This window comes from Mytilus edulis, chromosome 3 (assembly GCF_963676685.1).
Source record: "Mytilus edulis chromosome 3, xbMytEdul2.2, whole genome shotgun sequence".
Taxonomy (NCBI): Eukaryota; Metazoa; Mollusca; class Bivalvia; order Mytilida; family Mytilidae; genus Mytilus; species Mytilus edulis.
In genome coordinates, this window is record NC_092346.1 from 62,613,902 (window position 1) to 62,638,377 (window position 24,476).

The 24,476-nt window shown below is 31.2% G+C and overlaps 1 protein-coding gene across 50 annotated transcripts in view; it reads left to right on the plus strand.

Annotated features, from left to right (window-relative positions):
- Positions 1–24,476, plus strand: part of LOC139514426 (cilia- and flagella-associated protein 70-like) — a 37,270-nt gene that overhangs the window by 860 nt on the left and 11,934 nt on the right. For 16 of the 50 annotated variants that reach the window (XM_071303642.1, XM_071303651.1, XM_071303645.1 and 13 more), the window contains exons 2-21: positions 1,599–1,683; positions 6,553–6,745; positions 7,086–7,184; positions 7,395–7,477; positions 7,849–8,025; positions 8,670–8,797; positions 9,436–9,585; positions 9,857–9,941; positions 11,470–11,481; positions 14,984–15,053; positions 15,470–15,531; positions 15,887–16,024; positions 16,834–16,878; positions 20,520–20,558; positions 21,715–21,878; positions 22,561–22,621; positions 22,788–22,849; positions 23,119–23,181; positions 23,418–23,556; positions 24,136–24,321. In XM_071303642.1, the coding sequence (XP_071159743.1) occupies positions 1,609–1,683; positions 6,553–6,745; positions 7,086–7,184; positions 7,395–7,477; positions 7,849–8,025; positions 8,670–8,797; positions 9,436–9,585; positions 9,857–9,941; positions 11,470–11,481; positions 14,984–15,053; positions 15,470–15,531; positions 15,887–16,024; positions 16,834–16,878; positions 20,520–20,558; positions 21,715–21,878; positions 22,561–22,621; positions 22,788–22,849; positions 23,119–23,181; positions 23,418–23,556; positions 24,136–24,321 (2,031 nt within the window). In that variant the 5' untranslated portion in view covers positions 1,599–1,608. Of the gene's footprint in view, positions 1–1,598; positions 1,684–6,552; positions 6,746–7,085; positions 7,185–7,394; positions 7,478–7,848; positions 8,026–8,669; positions 8,798–9,435; positions 9,586–9,856; positions 9,942–11,469; positions 11,482–14,983; positions 15,054–15,469; positions 15,532–15,886; positions 16,025–16,833; positions 16,879–18,752; positions 18,813–20,519; positions 20,559–21,714; positions 21,879–22,560; positions 22,622–22,787; positions 22,850–23,118; positions 23,182–23,417; positions 23,557–24,135; positions 24,322–24,476 lie in introns of all 50 variants that reach the window. The other 34 variants (XM_071303662.1, XM_071303673.1, XM_071303683.1 and 31 more) reach the window with 7 other exon arrangements.

Here is a 24,476-nt window from a genome sequence, read left to right on the forward strand (position 1 = left end):
GTGGATATATGCCTGTTCAAAATGAATGCCCTGATTTGTTGCTTCTGGAGGTGACTAACGGCCTTGGATCCATATAGATTAGGAACCAATTTGTTCATTTTACATTTATCTCTTCATTTATGTAAGTCTAACCTACAAATGTACAGCCTACAGGTCTACAACCTTTTGTTTTTTCATATCTGGATAATTTTCACATTTGTTATGTAGAGGTACAAAGGGATGTTGTCCCTACTAGATCCAATCATGAATCGTATTTTGTGCTCTGTCGCTTCAGAACTGGTCAAACAATTTATAGGAAATTCAACAAAATGTTGGCCTTTAAAATATCTATATCATTCCAAGGGAAATGGCTCGAAATGGTCTTGCTAAAAGATGAATTGAAGAACCAATATTACGATGAGGGGTTCCAAAATACAACAGAAAAGGGGTATGGCACTAAATTTTTTTCCTAGAAAGGGCAGGGCGTCAAGAACACACAGAAGGGGGCTATACCATGCCAAAACTTCCTGCAGGAAACACTATTACGTTATTAAGAAATTTGTGCCAGGTCATACAAGAATCTGTGCAGGTTGAACTATTGACTTCATACAACAATCACTTATCTATTGTGGCGTCAGGTATTTTCTATTATGACATAAAAATTTCACACAAAGTGTATAAGGCCAAAAAAAATGTATGTCTGTTTAAGGTTACATCATCAAAATAAATAGGGTAGGTAGGTCGGTATTTCCATTTTATTTTTTGCCTTTGTTATTGATTGGAAGAAAATGGCGGCAAAATGTTAATTTCATCACATGAGTCGCGAATTTCCTTAAAACAGCTATCATATTCATGATTATAAACATTGGGATGTATCAGGCAAAACTATCTTCACTTTTAACACGAATTCAGTTTATTTTTCACTTTACAACGGAAATAAAATGGCTTATGGTCGACGCTCGAAATAGGGTCGGTCGGGTAACTGTAAACAAACACTTTTTTAGCCTAAGACACTATCTAGTCCAGCCTCAAAAGTTAGATATTTTCTTAAAAAATACGTTTTCTGTTTTCTTGAATTTTAAAATAAGCTGCATGTACATTTTTAAATAATGAATAGACTTTATCGTTGTATGGTTACATTTATTGCTAAGAAAATATTAAAGCACTTTGGACAAAATTATTATAAAACACTACATGTACATCAAAATATAACAAAACCTGCTTAAAAAGAACCGATTTGTTGATCGAAAAAGATTGAGAACGGAAATGGGGAATATGTGAAAGAGACAACAACCTGACCACATAGCAGATAACACCCAAAGGCCACCAACAGGTCTTCAGTGCAGCGAAAAAATCCTGCACCCAGATGCCTCAGCTGTCTTATAAATAAAAATGTGGACTAGTTCACTGAAAATGGACTTCATTCTATACCCCAAAACATATAAATGAACTAAAATTAAAAAAAACATATAAGACTAACAAAAGCAACATAAATATACTAGCTAGGATGCTCTCATTTTATCAATTTTAAAGTTGGATTACTCAAAAGTTGCATTTCTTATGTAAATACTCATTGTCTTTTTCAATATCTTGAAAGGCATATCTGATTTATTTTATAGGAATATCAAAATGGCAGATGCAGACAACACTGGAAGTAGGCCTCCAGAGCCAATCTCTATAACAGTACACAGAGTAAAAAATTTGGTATGTTTCCTAGGAAAATATCATAGTTTTCATTTTTAGCTCACCTGGCCCGAAGGGCCAAGTGAGCTTTTCCCATCACTTTGCGTCCGGCGTCCGGCGTCGTCCGTCGTCGTTAACTTTTACAAAAATCTTCTCCTCTGAAACTACTGGGCAAAATTGAACCAAACTTGGCCACAATCATCATTGGGGTATCTAGTTTAAAAAATGTGTGGCGTGACCCGGTCAACCAACCAAGATGGCCGCCACGGCTAAAAATAGAACATAGGGGTAAAATGCAGTTTTTGGCTTATAACTCAAAAACCAAAGCATTAAGAGGAAATCTAATGTGGGATAAAAATGTTTATCAGGTCAAGATCTATCTGCCCTGAAATTTTCAGATGAATCGGTCAACCTGTTGTTGGGTTGCTGCCCCTGAATTGGTAATTTTGAGGAAATTTTGCCGTTTTTGGTTATTATCTTGAATATTATTATAGATAGAGATAAACTGTAAACAGCAATAATGTTCAGCAAAGTTAGATTTACAAATAAGTCAACATGACCGAAATGGTCAGTTGACCCCTTAAGGAGTTATTGCCCTTTATAGTCAATTTTTAACCATTTTTCATAAATCTAAGTAATCTTTTACAAAACTCTTCTCCTCTGAAACTAATAGGCAAAATTGAACCAAACTTGGCCACAATCATCATTGGGGTTTCTAGTTTAAAAAATGTGTGGCGTGACCCGGTCAACCAACCAAGATGGCCACCACGGCTAAAAATAGAACATAGGGGTAAAATGCAGTTTTTGGCTTATAACTCAAAAACCAAAGCATTTAGAGGAAATCTGACAGGGGTAAATATGTTTATCAGGTCAAGATCTATCTGCCCTGAAATTTTCAGATGAATCGGTCAACCTGTTGTTGGGTTGCTGCCCCTGAATTGGTCATTTTGAGGAAATTTTGCTGTTTTTGGTTATTATCTTGAATATTATTATAGATAGAGATAAACTGTAAACAGCAATAATGTTCGGCAAAGTTAGATTTACAAGTAAGTCAACATGACCGAAATGGTCAGTTGACCCCTTTAGGAGTTATTGCCCTTTATAGTCAATTTTTAACCATTTTTCATAAATCTAAGTAATCTTTTACAAAAATCTTCTCCTCTGAAACTACTGGGCCAAATTATTCCAAACTTGGCCACAATCATCTTTGGGGTATCTAGTTTAAAAAATGTGTGGCGTGACCCGGTCAACCAACCAAGATGGCCGCCACGGCTAAAAATAGAACATAGGGGTAAAATGCAGTTTTTGGCTTATAACTCAAAAACAAAAGCTTTTAGAGGAAATCTGATGGGGTAAAAATGTTTATCAGGTCAAGATCTATCTGCCCTGAAATTTTCAGATGAATCGGTCAACCTGTTGTTGGGTTGCTGCCCCTGAATTGGTAATTTTGAGGAAATTTTGCCGTTTTTGGTTATTATCTTGAATATTATTATAGATAGAGATAAACTGTAAACAGCAATAATGTTCAGCAATGTTAGTTTTACAAATAAGTCAACATGACCGAAATGGTCAGTTGACCCCTTAAGGAGTTATTGCCCTTTATAGTCAATTTTTAACCATTTTTCATAAATCTAAGTAATCTTTTACAAAACTCTTCTCCTCTGAAACTAATGGGCCAAATTAAACCAAAGTTGGCCACAATCATCTTTGGGGTAACTAGTTTAAAAAATGTGTGGCGTGACCCGGTCAACCAACCAAGATGGCCGCCACGGCTAAAAATAGAACATAGGGGTAAAATGCAGTTTTTGGCTTATAACTCAAAAACCAAAACATTTAGAGGAAATCTGACATGGAGTAAAAATGTTTATCAGGTCAAGATCTATCTGCCCTGAAATTTTCAGATGAATCGGTCAACCTGTTGTTGGGTTGATGCCCCTGAATTGGTAATTTTGAGGAAATTTTGCCGTTTTTGGTTATTTTCTTGAATATTATTATAGATAGAGATAAACTGTAAACAGCAATAATGTTCAGCAAAGTTAGATTTACAAATAAGTCAACATGACCGAAATGGTCAGTTGACCCCTTAAGGAGTTATTGCCCTTTATAGTCAATTTTTAACCATTTTTCATAAATCTAAGTAATCTTTTACAAAACTCTTCTCCTCTGAAACTAATGGGCCAAATTAAACCAAAGTTGGCCACAATCATCTTTTGGGTAACTAGTTTAAAAAATGTGTGGCGTGACCCGGTCAACCAACCAAGATGGCCGCCACGGCTAAAAATAGAACATAAGGGTAAAATGCAGTTTTTGGCTTATAACTCAAAAACCAAAACATTTAGAGGAAATCTGACATGGAGTAAAAATGTTTATCAGGTCAAGATCTATCTGCCCTGAAATTTTCAGATGAATCGGTCAACCTGTTGTTGGATTGCTGCCCCTGAATTGGTAATTTTGAGGAAATTTTGCCGTTTTTGGTTATTATCTTGAATATTATTATAGATAGAGATAAACTGTAAACAGCATTAATGTTCATCAAAATAAGATTTACAAATAAGTCAACATGACCGAAATGGTCAGTTGACCCCTTTAGGAGTTATTGTCCTTTATAGTCAATTTTTAACCATTTTTCGTAAATCTTAGTTATCTTTTACAAAAATCTTCTCCTCTGAAACTACTGGGCCAAATTAATTCAAACTTGGCCACAATCATCTTTGAGGTACCTTGTTTGAAAAATGTGTCCGATGACCTGGCCATCCAACCAAGATGGCCACCACGGCTAAAAGTAGAACAGGGGTAAAATGTAGTTTTTTGCTTATAACTCTGAAACCAAATCATTTAGAGGAAATCTGACAAGGAGTTAAATTGTTAATCAAGTCAATATATATCTGCCCTGAAATATTCAAATGAATTGGACAACCGGTTGTTGGGTTGCTGCCCTCGAATTGGTAATATTTAAAGAAATTTTGCTGTTTTTGGTTATTATCTTGAATACTATTATAGATAGCGATAATGTTCATCAAAGTAAGATCTACAAATAAGTCCACATGACCTAAATGGTCAATTGACCCCTTAAGGAGTTATTGCCCTTTATAGTCAATTTTTAACAATTTTCATTAATTTGGTAAATTTATGTAAATTTTTACCAAATATTTTTCTCTGTTACTAATGGGCAAAGTTCATTATAGATATAATTGTAAGAAGCAAGAATGTTCAGTAAAGTAAGAACTTCAAACACATCACCATCACCAAAATACAATTTTGTCATGAATCCATTTGTGTCCTTTGTTTAATATGCACATAGACCAAGGTGAGGGACACAGGCTCTTTAGAGCCTCTAGTTTATTTTTATTGAATTATTATCCTATGTGGAGATGGAAATAATAAAAGAAGAAAACTCCAGTATTAAAATCATCATTACAAATGTATATTACAGTGTTCCAGCTAGGTTTTCAAAAGGGCAGGGTGCCAATCCTGAAAAAGGGCATTTAACGTGCGATATGATAATATGAAAAGGGCATATTTTAATAAAAGATGTTAATCAAACATTTGTGTTTATTCGTTGAATCACAGGTTATACAAGAACAACATCTTTAGCCCATAGCCCCATATAGAACTCTATCTTTCTACTTTTAAGGCTGAAAAACTTGTCAAGCAGCTTGTCACACAAGTTTTTTTATCATTGCTTGGCACAGTTGAACTTTATATGCAGTATGTTTTGAAAGGAGATTTGTTTCATACTGTTTCTATGGTCTACCACATTTTACCAGTTTCACCTTTCTACCCCTGCTGTGCTTGATGGCAATACAGCACAAAACAGCTGTGCTCAGTAAATTCACAATTTTAGGATATAAAGCAACAGTGAAAAATAGTATCAAAAATAAAGAATACAGAAAAAGATGACCAAGGCACCCTACCAACACTGCTACTAAGACCCTCTTTACTCAATGCTAGGAAAAAAATCAGATTGAGTTATCTTTCTTTATTCGGGTGTGCTCCTTCTTTGGAGGATTATAAACAGTACGTAAATATGATGTAAATATGATCACAATATGGCGGCCGATTTTGTTATTTTTCGTATCAAAAATGAAGGCAGTCAATGACAAATACGTCTGAATTTTCTGTTTATTTTACAGAAAACAAGTAAAACAATGTCTTCAACAAGTTTATAATGGTTTTCCAACTTTCTGTCATTACGTTTCTTCCATGAAACTACGGTAAACATCGCAAATTGTGCCCAAGTTGTTGTATGCACATTTCTTCAAAGATAATTGCAGACTGACCGATTCTATTTGAACGAATTAATGTTGATGATCATTAATGACCCATCCGATAAACGGATTACCTACAATGTATAACAACAGATTATGACACCAGTTGTAACCATTGATTAGCTTGGGGTGGTAAACAAAGTCATAATCTTTTCCCCAGGTAAAATTTAGTAATTAGCGTATCATATCAATACGCAAATTAATATGCAATCGATCTTCAAAAAAGGCAGGGCGCCCTGGAAACTAAAAAGGGCACAGGGCGCCACTCGGAAAAGGGCGGGCGCCGCACCCTCTGAAAACGGCCTAGCTGGAACACTGTATTAAATATAAATACTGGTTAGGTCAATTTACATAATGCATATTATATAATATTACACAAACATGAACTTACACCTGCAATAAATATTCATTAATAAACAATTTTAGGAAGTATAGACCAAAAGCAGATGGTTTCACATCAGCATTTACAATAGTTCAGGTTGAATTAATTTACTAAAATATTCTAATTTTGAAAAAGATAAATCTGTTTATTTACTGCCAGTTTTAAAGAGCATATAGCAAAACAAAAATGGAACAATGTATACATTATATGTTTTAAAAGTTCACATCTTTTACTTTACAGAAAGGATCCAAAGGTGACAATGTTCAGGTCATGGTTAAAATGGAGTTTGGTGATAAAACATTACTTACTGGTGACCCACCAAAGGTAGACTGTAGTCCTGATGCACCAGCAGAAATCAACTATACAGAGACCATCAATGTTAATTATGATGATTCCAATGTTCTGGATGAGATAGCACACAAGCCTGTTGTTTGTATGTAGTTTGAATTTTTCAGTGTTGCAATTTTACTTCAAAATGATGAACTGTTTTTAGCAGCTTTTTATATCTAAATAATTGTTTTCCAAATAAATAATATTTACTGTTACAATATTTGATGTACACGTTGACATCACTGGTTTGTGGAATAAAATTTATCATGAATTGTAAATGCCAAAAGTTTTGAAAGGGAACTACACATCAATCAGTAAGCACATATAAACAAAAAAGACCATTTACTAACTTGTTTTTTTTATTTTGATCTGTATATACAATCAACCATTTTATGTAAATGTTCTTACAGCATACTCTTATTATTTTCCATTTATTTTTTCAGTGACTGTAATTGAAGTTTTACCGAAAGAGAAGAAGCAGAAAGAAGAAAAGATAACTCCTCTTGGACAAGCCACAGTTGATTTACTACCTTTGCTTAAAGGTAAATATTGAACTAAAAAAAAGCAGATATCAATTTGGAATAAGATAATATCTAAAATAATTTGAAACATTCATAAGAAAAATAATTTCAGTGATTCAAGCCATGCCACATCTTACTAGTGAATAATGCCATTATAAGCAGTTACCGGTAAGCATTTTTATTGAAAATGAAATGCAAGTATATAATCTCTTCTAATACTTTTTCTTTTAGGAAAAACAAAAGAAGTATATTCATTGATCATCAACCCATCACCAGGTTCACCATTAGAGAGTATTCCTCCAGAAAATCCAAGGGTAAGTCTTACAACCAATTTAGGGTATTTTTTCTTCAAATTTTGGGTCAATGAGAAATTTTGAAAAGTAATAATTCTTTTCCAACTTGTAAAACTATAAACTCTTGAGTATATAAAATAAGGCATGACAGTGGTCTTATTAGAAGATGGAAATAAAGTAAATAAAATTTCATAAAGTAGCTGTACTAAGTTGTAAAAATGTGCTGGTGTTTGAGTCATTCAGAGAAGATCAATTTGAGAGCAGAACTATTGCGAAATAGAAACAGATTGTCAAAATAAACCTAGAAGCCTTCCTTTCCCAATTATAATTTTGCTTAAAACTTATATATCATTAATCATTGAATTACTCATTTCATTATTTATTTTAACCAGCCAACAATAGATGTGACTATTTGTGTCAATGATAATATGATGGATGTACAAGAGCAAGGAGTAGGTAATTTGATGACTGTTACAGTAGAAACAGTGTATGCACCTCCTGAGTCATGGACAATGGCAGGGACCCAGTATGCTTATGCTACAGCATTACCAGTTCCTGTAGCAGCTGATGTAAGTCAATATACTCTTTTATGGTTTTATTCTAATGTGGATTCATTTTTATTAGTTGGATACCAATTTTCATGGATTTCGTGGGTAAAGGAGAACCACTAAATTTTAATTTAAATGTTTAAGAAATGAATGCAGACTTTGCCAAAACTAATAGATTTTAAATATCCACAAATGTTGAAGTTTTCCTCAAACCACAAAATGGGTACCAACAAAAATAAATGAATCCACAGTATTATCAGCTTTAGTCTATAGTTTTATTGATTAACATGTATTGAGGAAAGGGTGGTGAAAAGATAGATAATTTTAATTTATTCAGCAGGAACTATTTACAATAATTCTAGAAGTGACTACTAGATCCTTTTGTATATCCTTACCTAAAGGGGTACTGTGGATGCATTTGTATTTGCTAGGTATTTATTTTTGGGAGTTTTGTAGATATAACAGAATATACATTTGCTATCCATGACCAATTCAAGTATTGAGGAAAATTCTATTTTTGGTTTCATTCCATAAAATTGGTATAACCAAAAATAAAAGAATTTTCAATATTATTTTTGACTAAACTATTGAATTGTAAAGAATTATAACAACAATCTTATCATTCGAATTTAGTATTTATGACTTTTTTTAATTTTTGTGTTTAGAAAGAAGTACCTGTTGTATTTGCTAGTGGTCAGTTGAAACCTGGTACTGAAAAAGAAGTTCCAAATAAGCAGAAGAAATGGGCCTCTCCTGGTTCTGCACAAGGGAATGCTGTTTATATTCCAGAAAGGTAAGTCTATATGGTATATATACCAATAAAGCATTGGATCATCATACTTGTTCAAACCTACCTGAGATTACTCCTGGTTTATTACATTGTAGGTTCTTGTTGCTCGGTTTTTACATTTTCTATGTTGTATTTTGTGGACTAATATTTGTTTTTGTTTTTCACAATGGCTTTGTCAGTGTTTCTTCCACTTATGATTTTTACTATCCCTTAGGTGTCTTCTTTTTTCATTTTAATGCCCCACTTACGATAGTAGAGGGGCATTATGCTTTCTGGTCTGTGTGTCCGTCCGTCCGTTCATCCATCCGTTCGTTCGTTCATCTGTCCAGTTTCAGGTTAAAGTTTTTGGTCGAGGTAGTTTTTGATGAAGTTGAAGTCCAATCAACCTGAAACTTAGTATGCATGTTCCTTATGATATGATCTTTCTAATTTTAATGTCAAATTAGAGTTCTGACTCCAATTTCACGGTCCACTAAACATAGAAAATATAGTGCGAGTGGGGCATCCGTGTACTGGGGACACATTCTTGTTGTTTGTAATTTCATACATTTTTCCTGATAGTAAAAATATATTTATTTAAAAATAAGTAAAATATAACATTTTTATTTGATAAAACCTGACATATACATTTGTCTTTGTAGTTTTATACCTAGTGACCCTGTGGAAGATGAGGATGGTGATCTCCGTGGGAAAGAGGAGCGAGAACACAGACACTCGGCTGAAACAGAAAAGTTACGTGTCACATGGAATACAGAAAGAAGATGTTTTATGGATATTGCTGCAGAAAAAAGGTGAACAATTGTTTTATTGATAGGTGTACCTTATCCAAACATATAAAACCAAACTCAGACAAAATTGACATAAGATAGAGTTAACTATTTGAGTTATGTCCCCTTTGGTCATATTGTTCCTGATTTATTTAAGTATTTATACACCCTTGGCTTTGATTTTTTTTTCATTTCAAAACTAACATTTTGTAATAAAATGTTTGCCTTCGGCTAGATTTTTATTGCATTGCAGATGTATAACTTTTCAAACTGATGTTTTTTCTCTTTTTAATAGTTTTCAGGATAAGATTGCTAAGTGTCGTTACTGGCCAGTAGAAGTTATGAGGTTGCCTCAACCAGCAGCAGCTAAAGGGAAAAAGGTACAGTATTATTCTTTTCTTTCAAGATACATCTAGACTAGTTCAGTTAATTGGGATGATTGCATATAATTGTAATATGAAATAAAATATACTAATAATGTCAACCTTCTATAAATGCAGTAAATTTAAGCATTTTTCACATGCTAAATCATTGATTAATTGTTATTAAATATTACTTTAATGTATTTCATTGAACTTTTTTCATATAAAGAGTTTTAACCTTACAAAAGGGGATAAGAAACCAAAGGGACAGTAAAATGTTGAAGAAAGACAGAAAATACCATAATATATGTTTCATAACTTAAAAAAATTGTTAATAACTAATTTATTAATATGCAATTAAAAGTAAAATCTTCTTTCATGTTGCAACTACTGATTTATAAAAATATTTAAGAATTCTAATTCAATAGCAGTAAAAAAAATCTTGCAGAATAATTCAAGTCAAGCATTTAATAAACAGGTATTTAGTTGTTTGAAAAGCCAACAAATATACTGGCTATAATAATGTATCTATGCGGATAATTTGAAATGTATCAAAACAACTGTTGCTTTCATATACAAAGTTACCCCTTGAAGGATTTTACCTAGTCTGTAATTAAAAGTAACTAAAACTATTTACTGAATAAACTGCATAAGCATCCATATACCAATTTGATAAGATAGCTTAAATATGTTAACTCAGATAAACCCTCATTTTCGAGAGGAACAAGAGGATGACCGCCGAAATCTATTAAATGCCCCATATGGATATGTAAGGAGTACAAATTGGTGATATATATTAATTGAGGCCTTGACCATATTTAATACTGCTGTCTTTAGGTTGATTTATGTTTGTATGTACATGGAATGTGGGGAAAGTTTAACAAGTCCTGATTTTTTTCTCATTTTGATTTTAAATTTTTTAAATAAATATATTATTCATCATACATTCAAACCTGCTATAAAGATCACTTCTATTTAACCTGTATTTTCTGGTCACTGCCTTCTTGTCCTGCTGAAGTGAAGTTCAAAGGTCACCCCTCTTATTAGGTCAGTTTTCTCTTGTCCTGAGGGTGACTCATATATACAGGTTTGACTGTATATTTTAATAAAATAACTTTTCTAAATGATTGAGATATATTTTAAAAAATGCAAAGAACTGAAAAATTTAGCAGTAAAAATGTGGAACTGATTTGTAACCTCTTTGCGAAATCATCTGATTTTAAGCACCAAATGATGTCCAAAAACATCAGAAGAAATATATATGCATGTATTTAGAAATTGAATAAGTACAGCTCTGCTTTTTAATGACGTACAATATTAATTTGTTATTGACAATTTGTTTAATTTTCATATCACCATTTCTATACAGTTGTATGATTTCATCAAGAACAAATCTTGCTTAAGAAATTTAAGTCAAGAGTCATAAATTGAATACTGTACCTGAAAGGGGGAGAAACTAGTATATGAGAGCAACATATTTTAGGTATAAATAGAATTACACTTCCTGGTTATAGAATATAAATTGATATATCACTTTACTGTACAGGGTGCACAGACAGTAAGTACCGAACATTTTTCTCCCATTATTATGTCATGTGATCAGCAATGATTTAGTTGAGAAACGCAGAGAATTTTTAGTTATTTCTAAGATGCTATCCTCCCATAGACAAAACATTTTGTGGTATCCTTTATGGTTTTATATAAATTTTATTTCTTTCCTCAGTTTTGATATTTTTTTCCACAAATACCTCAATATGATTTGAATATTTTCTTAATTTGTAATTAAAATCTCGATACCAATGTATTTATTTAGAAAACCTTTAATATTAGTTTTTATCCATCATTTCCCTTATGTGTGTATTTTTTTTTTCTGAGAAAGAGACAAACAAAATATGACCAATTATTAAGTTTCCATGTTTCTGAGAAATAGTCAATTATTATATTGTTGATCACTTTTGAACAGAAGTAGTGAGACACATTTCTTTTAAATCTGCACCAATTAAACAGAGTTTCTGCTTAAACAATTATCTAACATGCAAAACAATATATCACTTTAGTAGATTCTTTAGAGGGATTATAATGAACAAGACAAAGAAAGCTAGAATTGGTGTTGCAATAAGCTTCATATACACATTATATTTAGGTTTGCATAGGAACTGGTTTTATTTTGTTTCATCTCTAGTCCTTATGATTGAAAAAGGGATATTAAAGAGTTTTTTTTTAATTATGAACCTCTTAGACCAGACCCAGGACCAATGTTTTATTTTTATTCATTGGTTCATATTATAAACTTATATAAGTTTTATTTTCTATCTATAATGCACAAGCAGACTTCGATGGGGAAGTACAAGGTTTGTTTATATGGTATATTATAAAAACTGTAATTGTTAACGTGTAGATATATTTTATGTTGTCTGATGCTACAATTTTTAGAGATATAGGCATTTAAAAAAAAATCACTGTTTAGGAATGCACGGTCTGCAAGTTAAGTTTAAGTTTTATGCAAACCCGAAAATGGTTTGAAATGTTACAATGGCTGTTCATACATGTATCTGTCTTTCTATAAGGTGCAAAACAATACCTTAAGGTCAGTTAGAATGTGTAATCACAGTATTTATTATAAAAATATTACATAATTAATAAATTTTGCTCTTTTTTAAAACCTCATCTGTTAATATGACAAGATTTATAAATCGTAAAATAATATTAAAATTTTGGAAGATGTCTTATCAGAAATAAGTAGAACTTAGTGAAAAAGTTGACTTGGTTAGCTCAAATGTTTCAGTTACACATGTATTTCAATGGTACATGCAACCCATTGGTGGCGTTCCGCTTCTGTCTGCTCTTTGTTTGGGTTGTTTTCTCTTTGACATATTCCCCATTTCCATTCTCAATCTTTAAAGACTCCTTGTTCCTGAAATGACCTGTTCCGTTACCATTCTTTTTAAACACATATCATGTTATACTGATGAATGAGGGTTAACTAAATTATTTCTATGGATTAAATGAAATTTTTGTGGTTTCACCAATAGCTATTATTTTATGTACTTCAGACAACATTATTGGTAAACATGGACTTATTTGTAGCATGAACACAATTATAGTATACTACACTATTTATGATTATTTTTAAGTTACCTGTACCAGTATGTATTCCTCTATACTTAAAAGGGGGAGGTATTTTTATAGATCATTTTTGGAGTGGTAGAAAACTAGATGATTTTTTTTTGTTGTGTAGAAATTTTTGGGATATAATGCAGTAATCAGAAGTAGTATTTTATATTGAAATTTAAATAAGACATTCCATTTAAAACTGCATTCTTGAGATTATAAAAAATGTCTTTTTTTTCCATAGTAAAAAAATAATAGTTAGCTTAATGAACATATTTTTTTGTCATACATATAACCAAACAACATAAATTGCCTAGTAGCAATCTGAAGGGTCACCAAATTATAAATACTGTATAGTGAAGAAATTTGGCAAGAGATTTATTTTTGCTAATTTTAAATATACAAGAAAAAAACAAAAATAAATCACCACACATAAAATTGATCTCAATAAGATCAAAGTAAGGGTCAAGAAAATACAACCTTGTCCACAGGTTTGTTCCTGGAAATTGTTACATTTTAAAAATACATTAAAAACAAATCACTTTGCAGTAATGTTATATAACTGTTTTAAACAGTCTGCACGGTTAGCCACTAGTCCGATGCCCCAGACTAGTAAAATTTCATTCGGACTAGTAAGTTTTTGCAAAACTTTGTTTGGCCAAATAAGAAAACTGTCAGAATATTGGTCTTTGGACTAGTAGTTGAAAAAGTTTTTGGTGCAGACTGTGTTTATTATAAATAGATATGCACATTAATAGACCGAGCACTTTAAAATAAAATTTGCACTTGTAGAGGTATATATTTTAGATTATTTATTATAAATTATTATAAATATTGAGATTATTGACTGAACAATATTTGATAATATCAGATTATTACATGGCATTTTTCATATCGCATGTATTATCAGCCCTAGGTTCAATATCAGCCCAAGAGCCGCATGGCTCGAGGGCTGATATTGACCGAGGGCTAATAATACATGCGATATGAAAAATGACATGTTATGATCTTTTTATCATATGCTTCAACAGTAGAGAAAAAATAACAGATTCATATATTGATCCTTCTACGTGGTTCCCGAAAAGAAGTTGAAAGAGTAAAAAGTTCACGGACGTCGGACCCCAAATTTGATACATTCAATATGAAATCTTTCTATCATATGCCTCAACAGAGAAAAAAAACCACATTTTGATATTGACGAGTCGACAAAAAATAATTCAATAATATACATAATGAACATTGTTTGTAAAAGTCAACTTTTTTAAAATAACTTTCTAAATTATGTCTCAGAAAACTTAAAAAAACTACATTTATTTAATTTTTTTTTTTAATTTAATTTAATCATTTTACACAATATACTTTCCACTATTCAAATAATTGCTTTGTACACTACTTTGTAATGTTTTTCACTGAAAACGTAGCATTGAGGTGTATTTTCCGGAATTTGCCGAGTATCACCGGAATGCCATGTGATAACGTTACGGAAAGGCATGTGATAACAATCGAAGCATGTGATAAACTTTTCATATCAGCCCGCTAAGCACCAATTCGAAAAATATGGAAAATACTTTAACTTAATGCTATTATCATACGGTAAAAATCATATGTTATTTAGTCTAAGTATATGATAAATATTGGTATTACACCATTTTGTTATCATTTTATGCATTAATCTACTTTGTGTAATCACATCTTGTATCGAAAGAATTTTATTTCTTCCAAAATTACTTATTGAAGTGCCTGTTTTTACTTCTGAAATGAAATATTTTGCATTCACTTTGTAATAAATAACGAAATTCATGTAACTAGTAAACATACTTAGAAAAAAAGTAAAATTTTATGATAAGCTGGTTTAAGATACTGAACTTATGGAAATGAGAAAAAAATTATAATACCAGTCAATTTATAAAAATATATTGATTCACTAACTATAGTCTTTTTTTCCGTAGGATGATGAGGGTGCCATAAGTTACCATGGTGTTGCCTTTGTTAACCTGGCCCCACTGTTGTACCCAGGAGGTAATTAATTGAGTTTGAAATAGATAGAATGCATGAAAATTAGTTCAGATTTTATACATTTCTTTAAAAATGGATAAGATCAATAAAAAAAACCCCCAGAAACAGGAAACTGCAAAGTAAATGAACTTCAATTATAACATGGAAGTGTTGCCAGATGATCTTTGTAATATAAAAACAAATAACATTGCACAGCATATAGGTTCCTGCATGTGAATGAGGTACCAACAAAATTATAAATTTGAAATCATATTTCTATATAAAAAAAGGTGATGTGGTATGATTGTCAATGAGACAATTATCTATCAGAGTACAAATGACATGGATGTAAGCAACTTTACATGTTAGTGAGAATTTTATACACAGGTTTAAAAAAAGCACATTGTGAATTTGTGATCCACTTTTATTTTATATTTCAGTAAAAAGAATAAGAGGAGCATACAAAGTCCATGCCTATACAGACCATGCTATGCATGAAAAGGTAAAACAATCATCCACTGAAAACTTTTTTTCCTATGATATTAATAATAAGTTTGTTGTTAATAAAATAAATTTGAAGTATTTTTAGTACATGCATACCAAATATGACATTTCAGAGGTTCAAAGTTCATAAATTAAAATATATAAATTATAAAAAAAGCATACATTAAGAAAATTAGAAAAAGTCTTTGTCAGACATTATTTTTTCTTTAAAAACTACTTTCAAGTAAGTATGGTTTTCTTCTTGAAGAGTTACAATTTTTGTTTTCTTTAACTGAAAGTTATCAAAACTGTTATCATTTACCAATTAGAAATATACTTGTTAAAGTAATGCCTTTTTAATCTACATAAAATAGACGAAAAGGAAGACAGGATATGGTGAGGAGGCAGGAAGGATTGCCTTTAACATTCTGAACAGGAACAGTGCCTCTCCTTTCCCTAAGAAACCTGGTAAAGACAAGGATGATAAGAAGGACAAAGATGTTAAGAAGGGGGTAGGTGTTACATACAACTAAGAAAAATGAAAAAAGCGTGGACAAAATTATGTGTTTTGAATTGGAATGATTTTTTTTGGCAATTAACTGCTAGTCCCATGCAAATCAGTTGTATTCTGAAAGTGAAATATTATTAGGTCTTTGAAAAAAACCTATACAAACTGGCAACAAGAAAGAAATCTCATTGGTTCCTCATATTTAGTTTTAATTTTTGGTCAGGTCTGTATAATGAAATTGTTAAAATTTTTAGTTAGTTCTGTAAAGGTGAAAAACTCTGGATAATTTTTAACAATGCAAGTTATTCTTTAGTTAACCGCCCTTCCTTTGTACAACAAGGATATTGACCAATGACTATGTTTACAGATGATGACATTGATTCCTACTCTAATGAAAAGTTGCACACCTACACTATTACTCCCTAAGAGTAATTCATTCCACTCTGAGGTATTCAATATCATATTAGGGAGAATGTTGGAGGTGCATTGTTTTTGGTGATAAAAGATTTAGAGAATATGTTAATTTATTATGTAGAAATAGAATATTTCATATTTAATTTGATATTGTTCTTTAATTTTTTTTGCCTACAGTTAATTTTTGTTTTGGTATTTGTTGGTGTTTTGGTTTCTTAAAGTAGTTATTAAAACAAATGTATTGTATCAACTGCAATGAAAGTTTAAAGGAAACCTGTATGAATTATTTGATATTTAAAATTAAATGTTTTATTTATTGGAATAATTTGTTATCCTGTAGTAAAGTTATTCTTTCCAACTCCTCTGATGGTTAGGTAAAATCTAAATGATTAATTACAGAGATCGGGTAGTATTTTACATCATGGCTCAGCAGTACCTCATGAGGTTAGTTAATGGATAAAAGGAAGATTTTGCTTTAGGTTTAGGTCTGCTTAATCATAAAGAATAATAGAAAGATTAAGAATAGGTTTAGGTCTGCTTTTGTTGATTCCTAAAGAATGAAATACATATTTTAGGATTTTTGTCTGCATGTTTTGAGCATATACTGTAAACAAAGGATTGAGCATAGCTAGGTTTAGGTCAGCTAATTTTACAAGATAGACATAGTGCTAGGTTTGGAATTGCTTGTTTGAATAGGTTTAACCTACCTTAAGGTTATGGTTTAGTTTGTATAAATGTGCTAATCTGAAGAAAGATTTGTCATTTCCATATCTATTAGCTAGTATCCTATAAATCATAAAAAAATGTGTGTCATGCATCAGATTATTACTGGACATGCTTAGCTGTCTGCTTAGTTTTACTTTTTACATGTGTAAGCATGGTTTTTTTTGTAAATGAATGATGCAATATCATACTAAGATAATTACTTAATTCAGTGACAAATAAGATATTACATTCTTGGTAAACTTTAAAGATTGACATTGAAACACTAATAAAGGTTGTTTTTTGGTTATAAGGAATGATATTTTAAGCTCATTTAAGCCATCTTGCATCCTCAGTTTTTGTTTTTCTCCATATTTTAAGTGTATCTTCTCAAAATAATAGGTAAAATGAGACCAAATTTATGGATAATATATTTAAGGTGCATAATTTAAGTTTTGTAATTTGCTCAATTTAGCTATAAAAATGGTCTAGATTATGATTGTTGTGTTTCTTATTTGCTTTGCTCAAGAAAAACCATGGTTGTGTCTTTTCTGACTTTTGGCCATAATTACTAAGAGAGTCTTCAGAAGTTTTTTTTAATTCATGTTGATAGTAGCTATGATGCTGCACTGGTTTTTGTTGAACCCTTCGTTTTCTTAAAATTTACTCTGCCAGTCTGAAAAATATTGGAAGGAAAATATATGTGGAAGTCCTATGCATAAAATCCTTATTACGTTTCTATGAAAAAAAACCACTTTTAACACCATCTCTATTTAATATCTACATTGTTTCCCTTCAAATCTGCTCATCATTTTAATTATAAAAAAAGATAAGTAAATAAGCAAAGTTTTCATACATTAAATCACATCAGTACTGACATTTCTTTACTGTTATATTTAGACACTATCTTCAATGGGTTCTTCCATGGGCTCTACCTCTAGAATGGGTCCCTCTCGGATGGGACCATCTAGGAGTGCCTCAGCAATGCGTTCTAGTCAAACCTCTCAGTCAAAACCAACTTTAATGATTTTATCTATACCAGAAGATGATGACTTTGATAATGTTGGACCAATGCCTTCTAATAATTATGGTCCATTACTAACTCCTACTATACCATCACGAATGGGTTCATCACGATTGGCTGGACGTCGGGTTTGTTTTACACAATACCTGCTGTACCTTTGTTTGTTACTATATTCCTACAGTACATTTAAAAGGATGGGAAATTAAATGAGATTACGTAAAGAGGCCTGATGAATCAAGATAACATGGAATCATTTTTGGTTAAATTGTGTTGGGAAAATTAATTAAGACGGATATTATTGAAATATTTTGGAAATTTGAAATTGCAGAATTATTAGGAATCTGGGGTGCACTTCCTTTATGAATTGTGTTGTTTCAATATTCGTATCACACATGTATGGACACAATTTGCACTTAAGTTTGTTTGTAAAATAAATTTTGGATTCCATCACTTAACACTGATGCATTATCTGCACAAATGCAGAATGGGTTCAAGGAAACAAAATTTTCTTTTACCATGTTATGTTTTAACTTAAAGTCTGTTGCATGATAAGTTGTATTGCATGACATTTGTATCACAGTCATCTTTACAGAGGTCAATGAGTACAACACAGCAGGCTCCGCCTCCACCTTCCAGCCAAACACCAGCTGAGGTCAGCCTTGAGTGACAACCACACAATCCTACCCTATATTTTTAATTCACCAATCACATTACATTGTTTTAATATCACCTTGTCACATATGTTTCAGAGTGTATTTGCTTTACTTTTAAACAACAATGTGTCTAATGCTTTGATGTGCAAAATGTATTTTTAACAAATAATTTAGTTTATATTATACATAGTTTCAGTCTGCTTCTTTTTGTACATGTCAAGAATTGTTGATGTGATGTTAGTTGTTTAATTTGGAGTGAAAAAATGTCCAAAGGGCTGACCATTCTAAATTTCTATAGAAAAAAGGGGCATTAATTTTTTTATTATGTTTTTTAATACGCCCATTTACCTTATACTGCATAAAAAATGATAATTTTTGTATACTTATAGATTATCATTGGTCATCTCAACGAGCTTGATTTTCTAACTTGAGCCGAATGGAGAAAGTGAGAAAGCAATCGAGTTGAGATGACCAATGATAATCTGTCTATTCCTATTTTACCTATGACAATGTTGTGAATTTCCTCAAAACGTCCTCAAAAATGTTCATTATATCAATATCCATTAAACAGTACAAGACAAGACAAGAGTTGTGATTATAAAAGTTTGAATATTTCAGAAAATAAAAAATTGATCCAAACTATATATACATATTAAAAAATGATTCAATTTGTTTTTAAACATCTGTCAGATGTCAAGAATGGAATTGTTTAATAAGGTAAAGATCTTTCAATGTACTAGAAGAACTGCAACTCTAAATAATAAAAAATACCTAGGACTTATAATATTGTGTCTTGTAGCTATTGAATTGAAAACTATCAAAATAATGTGTTGTGTCTCATATTAGGTCATGTGAAATCTACATAGCTTGAAATAGTGTAGCATTTGACTTTATTTTTATTGATTGTTAGAATAGATTTGATGACTTTCAATGGTTTCAACAACTTTTTTCTATCTTATTTTAATTTTGTTGAATTCTGTGCTTCACTTTTAAAATAGGATTCTGTTTTAAACTTTGTCTTAAGCCAGCGATGTAAAGAGAACATTTGGGGATTAATTTGAATTGATCTGGTACCCCCCAAAAAAGGTATAAGTGGAGTAACTTACACAAAAGAATTTCTTTTTTAATGTTTCACAAAATATGGCAATTCAGGGTAGACAATCATGTAAGATATTTCTTGTACCATCAAGTGAGGCTCTAAACTAGTTCTGGAAAAGAAAAAAAAATCCAATTTTGATACCAATAGCTTAAGACTAGTAAAAAAACTATAAGCTCTGGAGCATTATTCATGCCATATGACCCAAACAACGACAAGATGGAGATAACAGTCATATGACAAAATTAATAATTATAACAAAGTAGGCCTTAACACAAACCATGCCATTGTGATCTAAATCTTTGAATCAAAAACACATTTACAGACAAGATTGATAGCCATAACAAATCATTTCTTTTAAATAACGAAGGTTTATACAATTATGGCCTGATTTTGTTTTTACCATTTTACATCTCAAAGTAAAAATAATTATTTTTTGCAGAGGTATGACAAACTTTATTTTTATATGAACAGATAAAATGATTTATTAAACTGTGGTACAAGTCATGGTACAGGTCATGATATCCAGCACAAATCAGATTTTTTATTTTTCCTGATTCTTTTGTAAATTTATATCAGTCTAACTCGATTGTTCTTATGATCTAAACAGGATAAAGATTTGCATAGCCTAAGTAATCAGTCAGAAAGGGTAAATGTGTGAATTATATTTTGATAAGTTTTGCTTGGTAAGGATGACACTTGAGGATCACAGCATATATCTTAAAGTGATGTTCAAATAGCTTTTTTGGGAATGTATGACCTAATTTTTAAATTTTAAAAGCCATTTCTCAACCAGAACCACTCTGTTCTTTTAAGATTGAATGGTAGCAACACAACTGTATTTTAACATATAGGATTTGTGGATTGACAAAAATGCACAACATTATACACTTTTTAAATATGACATGGTTGCACTATTGGATAGATTTGGTTTGCTTTTTTGTTGTTGTAAAGTTCATTGTATGGCTATATGTGAAGGCAGTACATAGGCATAACTTCCATCATTATTGACTGTGATGTCAGTGGCATATTAATTTTTTTGATCATGATGATTTCAGTATGAGACCATAATTAATTTTGATATTCAAAAGTACTCTATCATTCACATAATTTGCTAAAGAATGTGAGAATAAGACTCTAACCAGCAGCCATACTTCAATTACTTTAAATGTTAACTGATTGTTATAAAGGTTCATCATAAAGACAGTTTTTATTTTTATTTTGCTTTTTACAGGTGCCAAATTTCTGTGTTGAAAGATTTGCTTTTTTCCTAGACTTGACTATAATAGATTGCAATTATCTAGAGATCTAGTACATGTACTTTTAATTAATTAAGTGTTAGCAAGAACATGTACTTTATTTTAGTGTTGAATAATGCAATTGGTATAGTACAGTTAACATAGGTTTTCAAAGATATTTGCACATTCACATGCCTAATTTTTAACAAGTTATTTTTTTTTGTTTTCATTTTCTTTCTTTCTTTTGTATTTAAGATAAATTGTATTGTAAAAGATAAAGTAGCATACTGTGACTATTTGTATTTTGTGCTTTATAGATGGATTATTTTCTTATTTTTCTTATAAATGATTTCAACAAATGAACACATTTTGATATAGACACAGGCATTATTCACTTTTTAGTAATGTTTATTATCAGGATTTAAAGTTAAACATTGAATGACTTACTCATAATTATATTGCATGTGAAGAGAATGTTACTAACCTGCATGGAGATTGTGTGTTTCATTTTAAACATGATTTCTATGAAACAAATTCATTTAACCATATGTCTTCATTATCCCATAGGCATCACAGACCATAAAGTCAGATACTGGTTCAGAGATGGAGGGACAAGCACCTGTCAATGTGGAAGGACAACAATATGTGGAGGCTAAGTCTTATGTCATGTTGGAGATCTGTCTAGCACACCCACTTATCCCTAAACGTCCAGCAGAGGAACTGGCTAGAAGGTAAATAGACAAAATATCTCGTAATAAAATTGATAATGGAAATAGGGAATGTGTCAAGAGACAACAACCTGACCAAAGAGAAGAAAACAGTCGTTGGTCACCAATGGGTCTCCAACACATAAAAAATCCACCACATAGAGTAGTTTTGTGAAAATGAATTTTATTGACCTCTTGGAGAAACATTTATGAGGCAAGTTTAAATTTGAATAAAATTTGAAGGATATGAATTTTTTTTTGTATTTTTCTCTATATGAAATTTTATTATTGTCAATGTATTAATCAAAGTTCATTGAATTTATTTTATGATAACTTTATAAAAACAATAGGGTAAGTTCTTAGAAAGAAGTAAGTAGTATCGTCTAGCCTATTTTCACATGACACTGTTGTATACTTGATTTCAAAATAAAGGACTTAACAGAAATCTTTTATTATTTTAAAATTTAGCCATCTCTTTTTTAAGTGCCTAACTTTAACAGTAGGAAATTTTATTGTTTCATTATAAGTCTACTTTTGGGGTAAACACCGCCCCCCCCCCCCCCCCCAAAAAAAAAAAAATAAATAAAAAAATACAACTATTAAAAAAAAATTGAGAAGATATATGAATTGTTTGTGCTCATTACGAATAACAAACTATTAAAAGTGTCAGTCTATGATTTTTCACAAAGTGTTTGCTTTTTTCCAGGGTAGCTGAATACATTCCACCAAGACCTCTGTTTCCAAAGAGAACGGATGGAGCAGTGAGGGTGAGTTGACTGACATACTGTAGAGAGTAACTTATCAACTTGTTAAGTGTAATTATAGCAACAAATTAAATTTAGCCTAACCCCCTAATAAACTTTGTAGTAATGTATTGATTGACTTTTCTAATTTTCCGACATTAATGTAATAATGTTTTGTATTTATTTACAGTCTGTGGAAGATTTCCAAAATCAAGTGGCAAGCGTGGCTAATCTGATCCTAGATGAATTCAGGTATATTTTCAAAACTTTACTTTTTAAACTGATCTGTTATGTAATGCTCACATTAAAAAGATCATTAAGAAGTTGAATTTATTTTGAAAATGACAACTAGTGCTCTAAGATAGGCTATCTCATATATACTTGAATATTAATAAAAGGAGACATGGGACAATATTGTACTGAAATAGCAACCTATGACACAAATAGCCATTATGTAAAATTTGTTGAAATTAAAGTATTATAAAGATGTATTTTATCCATTTGGATTTTTTTTTTTACAGGGACCAGTTTGGTGATGATTTCAAACCAGATGATACAGAAACCTCTGAGGCTATGGAAAGCAGGTAAGACATCTTTGACAGCCATCATGGAGATTGTTGTCTTTAATGAAGACAATTTCACTTCCTTTGTCAAACTTTTGACTGAATAATGAATTTGGACTGCTGAGTAAATTAGGAGTCAACAGGTGAAATCACAATATATAGCATGACGGAAAAGTACTTGATTCTGATGAATTCTGTACAAAATCAGTTGCTTACTGTTATATATATTTTTTTTAAGTTACTGTTTTAATTTGCAGGAGACAGAAACTGATTTATGAACTGAACTCTTCAGGGAAATACTTTGCATTTAAAGAGCAGTTAAAACATGCTGTAGTGAAAATTGTAAGAGAAAAATACTTAAGGACGTCAACCTTTGAAGACAGACAGGAATTACAGGTAATGGTATAAGCATAAGTGCCATATAATCATTCACCTAGTAGTCTTCAATCAAAACAATATACCTTACTGTATTTAACTTGGATAGTTGACTTCACTACAAAAGAAATATGAATCTGGAATATATGAAAACCTAAAAGGGGCAATAACATAGTTTGTGAATGAAAACATTCCTCAGTCCCAATCAATTTTTTAGATAACATGTTCCTGTACCAAGTCAGAAATATAACAGTTGATATGCATTCCTTTGATGTGTTTAAGCTTTGGTTTTGCTGTTGGCTTATGAAATTTCTGTTCGGAGCTTTCCTGTTAGTTTTTTTTTTTTTTTTTAAAAACATGTAAATAACTATTGATACTAACTTATAAAAGAATGGGTAATTCATTATTCTTTTTCAGTCTTTGGGCAACGAACCAATATTGTCCTGTGCTTGATAAAAATATAGTTTTTTTTTGCAGTTGTTAACATCTTGTTTTAATGCCTGGTGCTGGTTGAACTATTGTAATCGACTTAATGTACACAGATTTATAGCAATATTTGGGATCATTAAAAAGAATTATTGTTAATACTTTATATTGCAGACATTTTTAAGTGAGTTATATGTATACCTGATTGATCAAATGCATGTAGCTCTTGGAAAAGTTCTAGCTCTTGAGGACCAACCTCCTATCCCTGAGCCATTGACAGACTCAGCACAGCTGAAACATTTTGCCAGAGAGGCTGAAGTCAATGATAATTATGAGCTGGCTACTAAATATTACCAAGAGGTAAAATTAGTTGTTTTAACAGAGTTTTGTTTTTGAACAAACCACATGCTGAAAGCAAGTTAGCATATTTCTTGTGTTAAAGTTAAAGTTTATTGTTGTAAGCTATTTTAATAGTGATTATTGTTGTAAGCTATTTTAATAGAGATAATTGTAAC